Source organism: Delphinus delphis, chromosome 10, assembly GCF_949987515.2.
Source record: "Delphinus delphis chromosome 10, mDelDel1.2, whole genome shotgun sequence".
Taxonomy (NCBI): domain Eukaryota; kingdom Metazoa; phylum Chordata; class Mammalia; order Artiodactyla; family Delphinidae; genus Delphinus; species Delphinus delphis.
This window is the reverse complement of record NC_082692.2, coordinates 38,947,569-38,962,237: the sequence shown is the minus strand read 5'-3', so window position 1 is coordinate 38,962,237 and position 14,669 is coordinate 38,947,569. Positions and strand designations below refer to the sequence as shown.

The following is a 14,669-nucleotide window of genomic DNA, read 5'->3' as shown; positions in this document are numbered from 1 at the left end:
TTCTCCCTTTCCCCCTCTTCCCGGACCTCCGGGGCCCTCCCTCTCGGCCCGGCTCTCCGGGGCCCCCGCGGGGGGCGTCTCGACATCGCGAGCCAGCCGAGTTTCGGTAGGACCCACGATGGGCGCGTGGGAGGGGACGCGGGAGCGCCCGGGGCCTGAGCGGGGTGGGGGGTGGGGAAGGGAGGCCTCCAGCCCGCCCTCCGGACCTCTCCCGCGCTCCGGACCCCTCCCGCCGCCTTTTTCTCCGCACGCGCTGAAGAACCACTGCTCCTCTTGGCCTAGGACGCAGCTTTATTGGGGATGTGGGTACCCGGTTTTCGTTCCCCATCACCTACCCCCTCCTCGGAGCCCGCCCCCCTCCTTGGAGCCCTAGTACGGTCCCAGAGGGGGTTAAAACAACACTGACTACTGCTCCTGGACAGGAAGTGACTGGGGCGCCGGGCGGGGGTGGTGGTGAAGCGGCGCAGGCTAGCTCCGCGACCAGATGTGCGGCTCCAACTCCAGATGTTCTTCATCTCCGTCCGACCCGCCGTGTGAGCTCCTCCCCTGCCTCGCCTGTGCCAGGCTGGGCAGTGGATGGAGGTCACCCGGAGACAGCGGGGTCAGCCCCCGACAAGGGAGGAGTCTTCAGTGGGGACTCTGGTGAAGGGACCGTTCAAGCCTCCAAACTGAATCCTTTCCCCAACCCTGGCGGGCGCTGAGGACTACTAGGGTCACTCGCAGGCCAGCTTCCCGTCGAAACTGGAGAGGGCAATGGCGAAGGCCTGCAGGGCGCACAGCGGGTACCGGTAGTCTAGGGTGAAGGCGTCCTCGGCCACGCGGCCGAACTGCAGCACGATGTAGTCGGCTATGGACACAGACGGGGGTGGGGTGGGGGGGCGGCCCGAGACCTCTTGGGTTCTCCCTCCTGGCAGACAGTGCCCTCAACATTGAGGGAAGTCCCCCCACTCTTGCGTTGGGGCCCCAGTCCTTAGCCACCTCTCAGTTATTCACCCCACCGTCCATCCACCCTCTTATCTCGCCCAGCAAGCCCCACTCGCCTACAGCTTTACCAGCCACGGTAAGCCCCTGAAGGCGGCGACCCTGCCTTACCTTCTGCTGCCCAGGGCTATGCATATGACCAGCCCGCACTTAGAGAAACCGGTCAAACTTCCTTAAGCCTAGAATCCTTCCTTTCCAACGCCTCTGTGGTCTTTGCCCCATTCCTTCTTCTTCCCACCCCCAGACCCCAAGTCCTGTCTTAGACCACCAACCTCATGGTTCCCCTCCTTATCCAGTGGTCCCCTCAGCCCCCATCCCATATCTGGCCCAGGTTTCCAGCCTCAATCCCAACACCTCCCCCAGCATCCATAGGGACAGGATGTTGCTAAAAATACCCCCAACCTCGGCCGACCAGGCTCCACCAGAAATGTGATCTGGAGAGCGGTTTTTCAAGGCCTCAGGACAGGTGACACAGGGGGCACATCCCTAGGATGGAGTGGGGGTAGGGAACTCACTCAATGTTAACCAATTCTGGGAACCTGGAAAGTCCTTGGGAGATAACGTTCCATATCCAAACCCCTTCACCCTAGTGGGGACCTCTCCCCAAGGCTTGTAACAGGGGACATTTTTACTTAATTGTGTTCAAGGTACATTTTGTTTCCCTAACTCTTCGAGGGCAGGCCTTTGACCTCACTGGAGAGAGAACGATAGAAATGCTTGATTTATATTTCCTACTCCTAAAAGGCAACCATCCTCATGGGGTTGGGCACTGGAGCCAGACTACCTGGGTTCTAATCCCACCTCTGCCTCTCACAAGCTGTATGTGTGAGTTACTTAACTTCGCTGTGCCTCGGTTTTCTCCTCTGCCAAACAGGGACAATAATAATACCTTCCTCACAGGGCTGCTGAAAAGATTTAATTTTTTTTTTTCGGCGGTGCAGCTTGCGGAGATCTTAGTTCCCCGACCAGGGATTGAACCCATGCCCTTGGCAGTGAAAGCACAGAATCCTAACCACTGGACCACCAGGGAATTCCTGAAAAGATTTAATGATTCAGTATCTGTGAAGTCCTGAGAACAGTGCCTGGTCCATAGAAAGTCTCATGTGTTAAGTAAACATAAACACTGTTTAAGTGTTTATGAAATAAATTTTGAGGGCCAGGGTAACCGCCTGGAGTTGCTGAGAGACTTTGGATAATGTGCTGCCCTCTCTGAGCCTCAGCATCCTTCTTGGCCACATGGGGGTTGGTCTATCAGTCTTTTTTATTTTTAAATTTGTATTTATTATTATTATTATTATTTGGACGCGTCACGTGGCTTGCACTATCAGCTTGCGGGGTCTTAATTCCCTGACTAGGGATTGAACCCAGGGCCCCGGCAGTGGAAGTGCTGAGTCCCAACCACTGGACCGCCAGGGAACTCCCTATCAGTGTTTTTTAAGCTCCAGCAGCGTAACTGTCCCTTCAACACAGTCTTACCCAGAATACCCCAATATCTACCCCAGGCTCTAGTCAGTGCTAGAAAGACGGCCTGGAACAGTGAGCCCCAAGACACCTGCTTGGAATATATGAGGCTCCTGGGAGCACAATGTCAATGCCCCCACAGGAGAGAGTGACCTTCCTGAATGTTCTGGCTTCAGAGATAAAGGACAGCTCCACTCCTCTGTGTGTGTGTGTGTGTGTGTGTGTGTGTGTGTGTGTTATATAGAGAGAGGGAGAGGGAGAGAGAGATGGGGGGTGGGGGAAAGACTTGAGTAAGGGTTGAGGTCTTGGAGGTGGTGGGGAACAGCCTGGCTTGGGTCCTCAGATACTCACGGTCATCGGCGTGGACAATCTGGAAGTTCTTGACCGAAGCCTGGGTGACTCGGCCTTGGAAGTTGAGGGTGTAGGAGCCACTGTCATCATTCCAGACGGGGGGCTTGTTGTGTAGCTCGATGAGGCTCTCCAGTGTCTTGTTCTGCCAGCGCACCAGCAGCCCGTCGCTGGCCTGGGGTGCCACGGGTGGGGCAGTATTAGGGAGAGGACAGTTAGGGGTGGCTGAGATATCTCAGGACTGGTGGTGGAGGGGTGGCTGGGGACGTGTGCATGCCCTTGTGTGTGTGCAGCCTGGGTGTCAACGTCCATGCAGGGTATCCTTGAGCGCATGTGCGGTCTCTGTGGCGTCCGTACGGGCAGGGTGCGTATCTGTGAGAATGGGCTTTGCTGTGGAATGACAAAGTGGAGGGTTGGAAAGTGGAAAGTAGCATGTGGCACACAGGAGGTGCTCGATGCCATTGGTGCCCAAGGGGGTCTTAGGAACGGCCATATATGCTGGCACCGATTACAAGGATGAACCAGCTATTCTAGGACTTACAAGAAGCTCACAGTTGAGCTTGGAGAGATGTATAGGTAAAGAGTAGTTAAAATAAAATGTCCTGGAAGAGTTTCTGGAAGGAAGGAGCAGTATCTGTGTGATGGTGCTCTTGAGCTATTTCTTTCCTTAGTTTCTTTGTCACCTGTTCATGTTCATGACTTAGAATGAGTCCGCTCAAGATCGTATCCTCCAAGAAGCCTTCCTGACCCCCTGTCTGATTTAGATGTCAGCTCCGAGCTTCCATAACACCTTGCTCTTAACCATTTCTCCCACTGCACTGTTATGGACAGAATTAGATACCCTAACAGCATGCACAGTATTTGACTAATGGCTCTGTGCCTCAGTTTCCCTCACAACAGGGTTTTGTGAAGATTAAATGATTAATAGTGCATGAAGTGTTATTTAGATCAGTTGCTGGCACAGAGTAAATGCTCAATAAATATCAGATATTGTTTTGATGGTAACTCTTGTGTTGATTTTGGATCTTCAGTGCCTGGCTTTAATAAATGATTGTGGAATGAATGAACTGTAAGATGATGAAGAGATACACAAAGCAGCACTGGGTAGTTCTTACCAAGCCCAAACACACGTGGGAGGCACTGCCTCTGGAGGATTTATATGTTTATTCCAGGACGGAAGGAGCAACTGTGGAACCCACAAGCTCTTAAAGACCGGAGCCTCCCAGGGCTTGTGCCCCATGGGTTGGCCAGGCCTCTGATTACAGTGTCTTTCCGGCAGGGAGGGATGTGTGATCAGCTGATGGGAGTATTCTTTTTCATTGCAAATGAGTAAAGTGACATCACTGTGAGTGTCCGTGCCAGTCATCGGTCTCTGAAATCCTGGGCTCACCCAACTTGCAGTGCTAAGGAGCAGAGCGTGGGACTGACACACTGAAGGAGGCCACCTCTCTCCAGGCCATCTCTCCATCTTACCCTACCCCTCACACACACACACACAAAACAAACAGCCTTTGCTTTTTAAAATATGTCAATCATATCACTCCTTTCCTCAAAACCCTGATATAGCTTCCTGTTTCTCTGAGTAAAAACCAGTTATACAGACTCATCTGCCCCTCACTGTCACCTCTCTGACCTGCTTCTCCAACCCACCAGGCACTCCTGCCTCAGGGCCTTTGCACTGTCTCCTCCCCCTGCCTGAATGTTCTTTTCCCAGATATTTGCAGGCTTGCTCCTCATCTCCTTCAAATTTCATCTTCTCAGTGAGGCTCACTCTGACCACTGTATTTAAATTGAAACCTACACACACACACACCCCCCTCATCTCCTTTCCCTTGTTCGACTTTTTCTTTTTTCCCCACAGTACTTATCACCTTCTAACATACTACACAATTTACTTATCTATCACAATTATTGTCTACTGTCTGCCTTCCTCCACTAGAATGCCAGCTTCATGAGTGCAGATCTTTGTTTTGTCCACTGATGTCTCCAGTTGCCTAGACTAATACTTGGCACTCAATGTATGTGTGTTGAATGAATATATGAATGAGTGATTTGATGTAAACTGAAAAAAACAAAGCAAAACAAAACAACCCCTATTGTGCTTGTTTCGGTGAATTCAGTGAAAAACCCCTGAATTGAATTAATTCCACAAGTTGCCAGAATGAATTTGTGACAGGGTGATGGGGTGACAGGGTGATTTGTGACCAGGTGATGGGTGTGCTCAGGGGTTTGGGTACTGGGCAGGCCGAGCCCCCCCCCCCCCGCCCCCCAGCTTCCCAGGAGTGGGTTACAAGCAGGTCAGTACGGAGCAGGACCGTCTGGGAGGGGCTTCAGGGAGGTAAGGGGCTCACATTGCGGGGCCGAATGGGGACCCTCTCCTTGTCCGAATTCATGCCGGGAATGATGACCGTCATGCGCCGGGGACCTCGGAAGCCCAGCACGTTGGTTTCCTGGGAGGGAGATGCGCGTTAGGCCGGCCCCGGCGAGAGGAGGGGCCTGCCTGCCGCGGGGGACAGGTGGGACTCTCACATAGATCACAGCCGCCAGCTCCTGCCGAAGGCTCCCCACATCCGTGCTGCCTCCGCGGTGCGGGTTTTGTCCATTGTCAAAGACGGTAAAGCGGTTCCCCAGGAGGTTGGACCTGCAAGCAGGGTGGAGCTGGGGGCGGGGCTGAGGAAGGTCCACACCCCTCCTCCCAGACCCTCACAGCCAAGCTTTGAGAGCTTCCTAACTCAAGCATGGGTGTGTATTAGGACCGGAGCAATGCCCCTGGCTTCCGCCATGAAGTCTTTTTAAAAGCTGGATCTAGAAGGAGACTGGGAAGCTTTCAAATCTCAGCTCCGTCTCTTGCTAGCTGTATGACCCCAGGCAAGTTACTTAAACTCTTAGTCTCAACTTCCCCATCTGTAAAATGGGCATGATAACAGTATTTACCCCATTTGGTTGATAAGAGGATTGAATGGATTAATATTTGGAAGTTACTTAGAAATACACCTAACACATAGGTAGGCCTTACATAAGTGTTTGTTAAATAAATAAATTAAAGAAATAAGGCTTGACTTGGGGGTTCACTTTCCCTTCACCTCTCAGATTTGTGGTGAGGATTGAATGAGCTATATGGAGAGACATAGCACAGCGTAGGTGCTGAATATTTATTCGTCCGTTCAGTTGGTAAATATTTATTGAGTAGCTACTATGTGCCACGTGCTAGGAATTCAACCATGAACAAGACAGGCATAATCCCTGTCCCGTGGACCTTATGTCCTACTCCAAGTGAGGTCTCTGGACCAGCAGTGTGGGCATCACCTGGGTGCTTCTTAGAAATGCAGAACCTCACTCCTTGTCCAGACCCACTGAACCTTTTTTTGGGGGGGTGGGGGGGGCAGGATCTCAGTTCCACAGACCAGGGATTGAACCTGGGCCACGGCAGTGAAAGCCCAGAATCCTAACTACTAAGCCACCAGGGAACTCCGCCCACTGAACCATTTTAACAAGACCCCCAAGTGATCTATGCCTGTCAAAGTGTGAGAAGCCCTGGGCCAGGGGACAATTCCACAGTGTCCGATGTGGTGGGCACTCTGGCAGGCACAAGGGGACAGAGGTGACTGGCCACTGAGCTTCCCAGCCCCACCTCAGCTTCCCGATGAAATTCTCCCCTCCTCGGGACAGATTGGTGGGGTCACTGGAGATGAGGTAATTGGCTGTCTTGCTCCGTTTCCGTTTCCTGCCAGCCAGGAGGAACACCTGGGGAGAGGGGTCACAGAGATGCACTGGAGGAAGGAGGTGCACTGGAGGAAGGAGGTGCACTGGAGGAAGGAGGTGCACCCGGGGAAAGAGAAGGCCCATTTGCCCCGCAGCCCTCGCCCCACTGCACTTTGGCTCTAGACTCTCCCTCAGTCTGGGTCCTGGCCCCTCCACTCTCCGTCCCACTGGCTGCCACCTCTCTCCAACCCACCTTCTTCTCTGTGTCCAGGTGCAGGAAGTAGGAGGGATACAGGCCCCGGTCCATGCCCTTCTTGTCCCGGGTCAGCCGGCAGCGGACCGTCTGGCCCTGGGGGGCAGGCCGAAGCACGAACTCCTGGGGTTCGTCCACTTCCACGGGTGGGGATGGGGCCCTCTCCTCCTTCTGGGTGGGGGCAGAGGGTGCATCAGCCCCAGAGCACTAGCTTCCCGGCCCTCAGCAGGTCCCCAGTGCCGGGATGCAGGCAGGGCAGGCAGGACAACTCACCGTTTTCTGTTTGGGGAGAGAACGGAGGCTGTTAGAGTGCAGCCGGCCCCTCCCCCAGCAGCTCACCAGGCCGTGTTAGGAGGCTCTGGGGAGCTTTGTGCTTTATTACTATTTTGTTTAGCTTGTGGTTATGAGCCCAGGCTTTGGAGCCAGACAGCCTGGGTTCAAATCCTGGTTCCACCACTGTCTGTCATGGTTGTTAAGTTTTAACCACACTGTGACTGAGTTTTTTCATCTGAGAAGTATGTAGGGTTGGGGTGGATACCTGGGACAGAACTTAGTTTATATATTTAACAGACACTCATAGAAAGTCTACCAATGTGCCAGGAATTATTCTAAGCACTTTCCAAATATTAACTCATTCCTCTTATCAGTAGCTACTGAGGTAGTTGTTCCATTATACAGGTGAAGAAGCTGAGGCTCAGAGAGCTTAAATAACTTGTCCAAGTTCACATAGTAAGAGGTGAAGCTGGGCTTTGAATGCTGTTAAACCCAGAGCCTTTAGAAAGACCTTCCATCATACAGATGCTCTCAGGGGGTGAACTGAGGTGAGGCTGAAGGTGTGGATTGCTGTGTTCTAAACACATGGCGTTATAGAAGTGTCAGCTACCACTATAATTATAGCAGGCGGTAAATACTCAATGAATGTAGCAGCCAACCTCCAACATGGCCCCCGATGCTCCCCACCTCCTGGTATTTATGCCCGTGTGTAGACCCTTCCCACACTGTATCAGCGTTGGTCTTTGTGACCAATAGGATATGGCAGAAGTGATGGACGGTCACTTCTAAGGCTAGGTCATAAAAGATATTACAGCTTCTGCCTTGCTGTATCTCTTGGGCCACTCTTGGGCTCTGGGGCAAGTTGGCTGCCATGTCTTAAGGAGAGTCAAGCAGCCTCTGGAGAGACCTCCAGCCAACAGTCATGACAGTGAACCATTTTAGAAGTGGATCCTCCATTTCCAGTCAAACTTTAAGAATGACCACAGCCCCAGTTGACATCTCGACTGCAACCTCACAGGAGACCCTGAGTCCCAACTACCCCTGCTAAGCCACTCCTAGATTTCTGACTCACAGAAATTAAGAAAATGAATTGTCATTTTTAAGTTTTCGGGTGGTTGTTATATAGCAATACATAGTCAATACAATGAATGAATAAATAAGTTCATTTTGCTCTTTGAAAAACTTTTAATAACTATGTGGTTGCATTAGGCCCTAGGGTGGCCTAGTGACCACCCTACCATTGCCCCTTCTGTTCTTACAAACCTAGTGCCTTTTGCTATCATGTTCTGTCCCTCACAAGAGGGGGAACCAAGACTCTAACCCCAAGTTTCCCAGCTGGGGAGACAAGGGACTGCCACCTGGGTGTGTGCATTTCAGGTATAAATGCTGTCTGGGAGTCACTAAGAAGCCCTGATGTGCTGAGGTTGCCCATTTTTGCTGAGGGCAGGTTTGCACTGTGTGTGAAGTGAGGCTGGTGTTAGGGAGCAGGCCCTTAGCCTCCAGGTAAGTGGCATCTCTTCTTCACTCTAGGCTGCTCTAGAAGAAACTTGGGAAATCCAAGACTATGTTTGGAACGTGATGTTGGGAAAGCCAGACTCATTCAAACATTTCTACAGAGGTGGATTTTGGCCTACTATATTAAAGGCTGTACTGCAGTTATATTCTTTCTGGAAGACAATAAGCTGGCCTTTCAGTTATATATCAGTTTCTGGTGATCTTGGCTAATGTGAATCAGTCCCCCAAGACCTGACCACCCCTGTACAAAGGAATAAACCCACAAACTAAGATACCCCCGGGCCCTGCCCTCAGGATGATCTCTCCACTCATGGAAACCTGTTTCTCGAAGACTTTCATCACTTTCTCTTTCCAGTTCGACCTCTCTCTCCCGCTTACTCCTGCCTGTGCATGTTGGTACCTGAGTCCTGTTTGTGAGTGGGGGCTGTACTGGAAATATTTAACAACGTGTTCTGCCCATGGAGACTGCACCGTCAGAGTGGACACTGGTAGGACTGGAAGACATCCTGGAGGCCTCTGATGGCCAGTGTTAACCCTTTGGTTGCTGGAAGGTTGGGAGGGCCTGGGTGGGAGAGCAGAAAGCACTCTGAGCAGTATCTCAGAGCAGCAGAGTGGAACTATTTTAAAAACTCAAGTATGGGGTGGATGGGTGGGGAGGTGGGAAGAATTGGGAGATTGGGATTGACGTATATGCACTAATATGTATAAAATAGATAACTAATGAAAACCTGCTGTATAGCACAGGGAACTCTACATAATGCTCTGTGGTGACCTAAATGGGAAGGAAATCCAAAAAAGAAGGGATATATTATGCATATAGCTGATGCACTTTGCTGTATAGCAGAAACTAACACAACATTGTAAAGCAACCATACCCCAATTTAAAAAACGTCATAGGGCTTCCCTGGTGGTGCAGTGGTTGAGAGTCCGCCTGCCGATGCAGGGGACACGGGTTCATGCCCCGGTCCGGGAAGATCCCACATGCCGCGGAGCGGCTAGGCCCGTGAGCCTGCGCGTCCGGAGCCTGTGCTCCGCAATGGGAGAGGCCACAACAGTGAGAGGCCCGCGTACCACAAAAAAAATAAGTAATAGCTCAACTACAGCTGGCTTTCAGTCAGTCAGTGTGCCCAGGGATGTGCATGCATATGTCTGTCTGCCTGGGCTCCACCTCCCTGGTACAGAAAATGCGTGGCTCTCATGTGGGGGCCATGAGAGCATCTCCGGCTGTGTCTGATAGTTAGGCTGCAGGGGGGAGGGCTCAGAGCGGGTGACATAAGGCCCCTGGGTGGCCAGTCCCAGCCTGGTGACCCCACAACTGCCTCTTCTGTTCTCACAAACCTGGTTCCCTTTGTCCTCATATCCTGTCACCAGAGAGGTAGCTAAGATTCTAACCCCAAATGACTCCATGGTCCCAGCCCACGAGGTCCCACACTCAGGTCCCCCAAGCCCAGGCCCCTGCCACTGCTCCCTGGAGGGACCTCACCCTCTCCCGTCTGGGCTCCAACCTTTTTGCCTTTTCCTTTTGCTTTGCCCTTCTGATTGCTGTTCTTGGTCACCACAGCTGCCACCTCTTCCTCCTCCTCCTCCTTCTCCTCTTCTGAATCTTTGGGAGTGCCTGAGCATTGTAGGGGAGCAAGTCTGTTAACCGCTTACCCTGGCAGAACCCATCTTGTTTTGCAAGGTACGTCCAACACCCACGCCTCACTTGGACCCCTCCCACAACCACAAGAGAACAACCCCCTTTCACTATTATCAGAAAGTAATAGGGCTTCCCTGGTGGCGCAGTGGTTAAGAATCCGCCTGCCAATGCAGAGGACACGGGTTCGAGCCCCGGTCCGGGAAGATCCCACATGCCGCAGAGCAGCCAAGCCCATGCACCACAACTACTGAGCCTGCGCTCTAGAGCCCACGAGCCACAACTACTGAAGCCTGCGTGCCTAGAGCCCATGCTCCGCAACAAGAGAAGCTACTGCAACGAGAAGCCCGCGCGTAGCAACGAAGACCCAATGCAGCCCAAAATAATAAATAAATAAAATAACTAAATTAAAAAAAGAAAAGAAAAGAAAGTAATAGCCTCAGAAAAGCTAAGACACTGCCTGAGGCCACACAGCTATTAAAGTGGGGGTCAAGATGCCCCCAGTCTTCTGACTTTATTATTATTTTTTATTGGAGTACAGTTGCTTTACACTGCTGTGTCAGTTTCTGCTATACAGCAAAGCGAATAATCCATACATATACCAAGTCTTTGACTTTAGAACCCCTACTCCTCACCCTATTCTGCATCCCTCCTTCCACACCCACGACTGCCTCTGGATGTCCTGACACCAGAGGCCACTGCCACCTACCTTTCTTCTTCAGAGCTTTTTCCCCAGGGTCATCGCCCCCAACCAGAAACATGGCTGCCGGTGTCTTCTTCCTCACTCTGGTCGGGCTCCCTGAGCTGTCCTTGTCGGCCTCCCCAGACCCTGTGTGTGTGGATGTGAAGAGGTCACACCCCCCGCCTCACCCAGAGTCCCTTGTTCCTCCACAGACCAGGCTCACCTTTCTTCTTCATCTTTCTCATCTTGGTCCCTTCCCCTGCTGATGCCTCCTTCTTCTTAATCCGCAGAGGTTTCAGTGGGGGGACAGGGCTTCCCAGGTCCTCTGGAAATGGAGGGTGGGAGTTAGACAAAGAAGAGCCACCTTCCGATCCACTCATTGTTCCTTCAGTCCCCAGGGAGGCCCAGAGCACCTTCTGCTTGTCTTGTTTTTAACCCTGAGTCCAAAAAGGACTGGATGAACACCAGGAGTTTAATAAGTAGTTAATGAATGAATGAATGGATGAATGCCAGGCCTCCTAACCGAGCCTCTGAATCCCAGCTCCCACCCCGTCTCCTCCAGAAAACCTCCTGTGGTCAGTGCTACAGACAGTCCTCCCCGCCCCTCCAAGAGGCCCAAGGTCCTAGCTACATGTCCACATGTAGACCAGACCCCAGTACCCATGGGGCAAGGTGCCCCAGCCAGGGAGCTATCACAGCATTTATTCACTGATTGATTTTTTACTATAATCACTTTGATACTTTTGTAAAAATTGTAAAAATAATTCATCTTGAGTTAAAAAAAAAATCACAAAGAAAACTAAAATCCTCTGCCCTTCCTGGCTCACAGAGCACCCTGGGCAGGGGGCTGGGGGGATGGTGGAGGGAACACATATTGATTTAAGGACCATCGGAGGGAAGAAACCACCAAAGGGAAAAACTCTTGGGTCCAGGCACTGGGGAGCTTTTTTTTTTTTTTGCGGTACACGGGCCTCTCACTGTTGTGGCCTCTCCCGTTGCGGAGCACAGGCTCCAGACGCGCAGGCTCAGCGACCATGGCTCACGGGTCCAGCCGCTCCGCGGCATGTGGGATCTTCCCGGACCGGGGCACGAACCCGTGTCCCCTGCATCGGCAGGCGGACTCTCAACCACTGCCCCACCAGGGAAGCCCATCTGGGGAGCTTTTTGATGTCTCAACTCCTGCGTATCCATGAGACACCAGGCCCCTCAGGGGTAGGGCTAGTTTTGTGTGTCTTTACCCCCTCTGGACCCTCAACACCCACCGTTTGGACCCTGGGCTTTGGCCTTCCTTTCCTTGATGTCTGCAGAAGCCTTCTCTTTGGGGGGCTTCTTGGGAGGCAGACGGATTTTCTCTTTCTTTTCCTTCTCCTCCTTGTCCTCTTCCTCCTCCTCCTCGTCCTCTTCCTCCTCCTCCTCCCCTGCAGGTAAAAACTGCTCATAACAGGGGCTGGGGTGGGCCCCATTATGTGGGGAGCCCAGTCCTTCCAGATTGCTGGGAGGCGGTGAAGGAGCTGGGGGTAGGAGGCTCCCCTTCTGGAACAGAAACAGGAGGAAGAAAGGAGTTTCGGCACCTTCCTCAAAGAAGGGGGTGACTCCAGAGTCTTCCAAGGTCTACAAGTCAGGAGAGAGAGCTGGAGTTGGGGGGATGCTGGGGGCTTGGCAATCCTGTTCTGGGAAAACGCCGTTCTCTGCTCGTCCTTCCTCTCTCTCTGGTACCCTCAGCTCCTCACACACTCTCCTGGGGTCTTTCAGTTTCCCCTTCTCTGCGCCTTCTAAAAGTCACCTGCACTGCTTCTCCCTGTCCTGGTCTGTTGCTATTTCTAACTTCTAGCCAGACCCGTCTGAGCTACCTCCGGCCCCTAGCTGCAGGGTTTTTGTTTGTTTGTTTGTTTTTTTAAATATTTATTTATTTTTAATTTTTGTTGGCTGTGCCGGGTCTTAGCTGCAGCACGCAGGATCTTCCTTGTGGCATGCGGGGGTCTTTAGTTGCGGCATGCATGTGGGATCTATTTCCCCGACCAGGGATGGAACCTGGGCCCCCTACATTGGGAGGGTGGAGTCTTACCCAGCGGATCACCAGGGAAGCTGCAGTTTAAGGCAAAACTCTTAACCTCAATGTGCCTCGGTTTCCCCCTCCCGACGATGGGACAAGAACACGAGAATAAAGGTTTTCCTGGCTCAAAGACGAAGCCAGGGACGTGGACGCGGTTTTTCCGCGTTGTCTGCCTCTCTCCATCTGCTGTTCCTGTCCAGCCCCTTCCCTCCTCCTCTCCAGACGCCCCCTTCCTTCTGGTGCTCTCTCACCGTCCTCCGCGTCTGGGGCGCGGGCTACCAGGAAGGTCTCCCGGGGGTCGCGCTTCTTGGCCTCGGGGTCCCTGAGGAACTTGGCGTAGACAGTCTGCAGCTCCCGGGCCTGGGCGGGCTCCCGCGAGGGCTCCTCCCGCGGGCTCCTCCTCCGTCCCGCTGAGCCGAGATGCGCAGGTCAGGCGGGACCTCCAACGGCGCCCACTCCCCCTCGGGCTCCTCACCCTGGGGTCTCCCTGGGGCTCTGTTTCCACCTTGGACATCCCTCTCTCAGCTTTCATCATCCCCACACTCCTAACCCCCAGCTCAACCCCAAGTCCGCTCCGCCGCTTCCCCCTCCAGTTACTCCCCCCTCCCACGCCCCTGCTCCCAGGGGGGGTTCCCAGACTCAAGGACACCCTCGCCTGCGGTCGTTCCCTCCCGTGACCCTCACCCGGGGGGGCGCCCCGGGGCCCAGCCTTCCGCATGCCTCCAGGTCTCCGGGGCTTGGATCCCGTGGGGCAGGGGGACTCTGGGGCTTCTGTCTTCTTCTTCCTCAACTTCTGTCGCTGCAGAGTGGGGGTCAAGAGGAGGGAGGGGAAGGAAAGGGGGGCTCTGAGGGCTGCCTATCACTCTCTAATCCCTTGAGCCGCCAGAAATAACTGCAGATTATTGGGAGGGGAACTGCACCCCTTCTTGGGGTGAGGAAGAATGACCCCCTCCCGTGTACCACGGCCCCCTCCAATGCCCCAAAGCCCAAGTTCCTCTCCTGGACACCCCATACCCCCAAACACCCCCTTCGTGCAAAAACAAAACAAAACAAAAACCTCCAGGGAAGCAACAAGCCCCAGAGGCTGCTGAAGGGGACCCTCCCCACTCTCAGACCCCCTACGCTGCGTGGGGGGCTCTTTCTGTCTCTTCTCCAAGCAGGGGTGACATACCTGCTTGGTGCGCTGCGGGACCTCCGGGCTCTGGCCTTCCTCCTCATGCCCGCTGAGGGTAGCAAAGGAATCAGTCTGTCTCCCTCCCCTTTTCCTGCCCCTCCCCAAACCCTCCATCTGGCCCCCCCACCAGGGTTCAGGTAGGATGAGGTGAGGGCTTTCCAGACCTGTCTGAGGCCCACACCTCTCGGAGGGTGTCGTCCTGCAGCGGCATGGTGCCTGCACCTATCCACAGTCCCTGCTCTGGCCACCCTGCAGCCCTAGAAGCTTCCCTGAGGGCCCCAGCTAATCCGGGCTCAGCTTCACCCCCACCTCCTGCTGGCTCAAGAGGGTGGCAGCACTGTGGGAGGTGCTCCTTCCTGGAACCCATCCCCCTGCCTGGCCCACTGAGGGAAGAGGCTGAAAACTCAGATCCTCAGCGGCCCAAAGGATGGCATCACTGTACCAGGTCCTCCCGCGCCCTGAACTTTGGCTTAGAGATGCTGATTTGATAATTTGTTGGTGGTAAATGGGGCATGGGAAGAAAATATGACATCAGATCCTGTATTTATCTTTCTTTTTCATTAAAAAAATAAAAACTAGGATTTACTAATA

At 53.3% G+C, this 14,669-nt stretch overlaps 1 protein-coding gene and 1 long non-coding RNA gene across 3 annotated transcripts in view; one reads left to right on the top strand and one right to left on the bottom strand.

Moving 5' to 3' along the window:
• Window positions 1–284: 284 nt before the first annotated feature.
• On the bottom strand, window positions 285–14,289 carry TULP1 (TUB like protein 1). Of its 2 annotated transcripts, XM_060021935.1 has the most exons (14): window positions 14,243–14,289; window positions 14,076–14,127; window positions 13,625–13,703; window positions 13,156–13,314; window positions 12,114–12,269; window positions 11,075–11,176; window positions 10,879–10,998; window positions 10,033–10,148; window positions 6,746–6,916; window positions 6,422–6,534; window positions 5,320–5,431; window positions 5,142–5,240; window positions 2,794–2,965; window positions 285–847 (listed from the first exon to the last, which is right to left on the bottom strand). In XM_060021935.1, exons 1-14 carry the CDS (start codon window positions 14,287–14,289, stop codon window positions 714–716), a joined length of 1,632 nt encoding a protein of 543 aa, XP_059877918.1. In that variant the 3' UTR covers window positions 285–713. The 2 variants fall into 2 exon arrangements, with proteins under 2 accessions (XP_059877918.1, XP_059877919.1); XM_060021936.1 differs by lacking the exon at window positions 13,156–13,314.
• LOC138414198 (uncharacterized) overlaps window positions 8,983–14,669 on the top strand; it is a 106,954-nt gene continuing 101,267 nt past the window's right edge. The window contains exon 1 of the long non-coding RNA XR_011246638.1: window positions 8,983–9,021. This is a non-coding gene — a long non-coding RNA (uncharacterized lncRNA). The remainder of the gene's footprint in view (window positions 9,022–14,669) is intronic.

Coding starts and splice junctions, on each gene's coding strand:
- TULP1 (XM_060021935.1), bottom strand. CDS start 14,289: ATGCCGCTGCAGGACGACACCCTCCGAGAGGTGTGGGCCTCAGACAG. Junction 14,128..14,242: donor GAGGTGTGGGCCTCAGACAG/GTCTGGAAAGCC, acceptor TGCTACCCTCAG/CGGGCATGAGGAGGAAGGCC. Junction 10,149..10,878: donor AAAAGCTCTGAAGAAGAAAG/GTAGGTGGCAGT, acceptor TACAATGCTCAG/GCACTCCCAAAGATTCAGAA.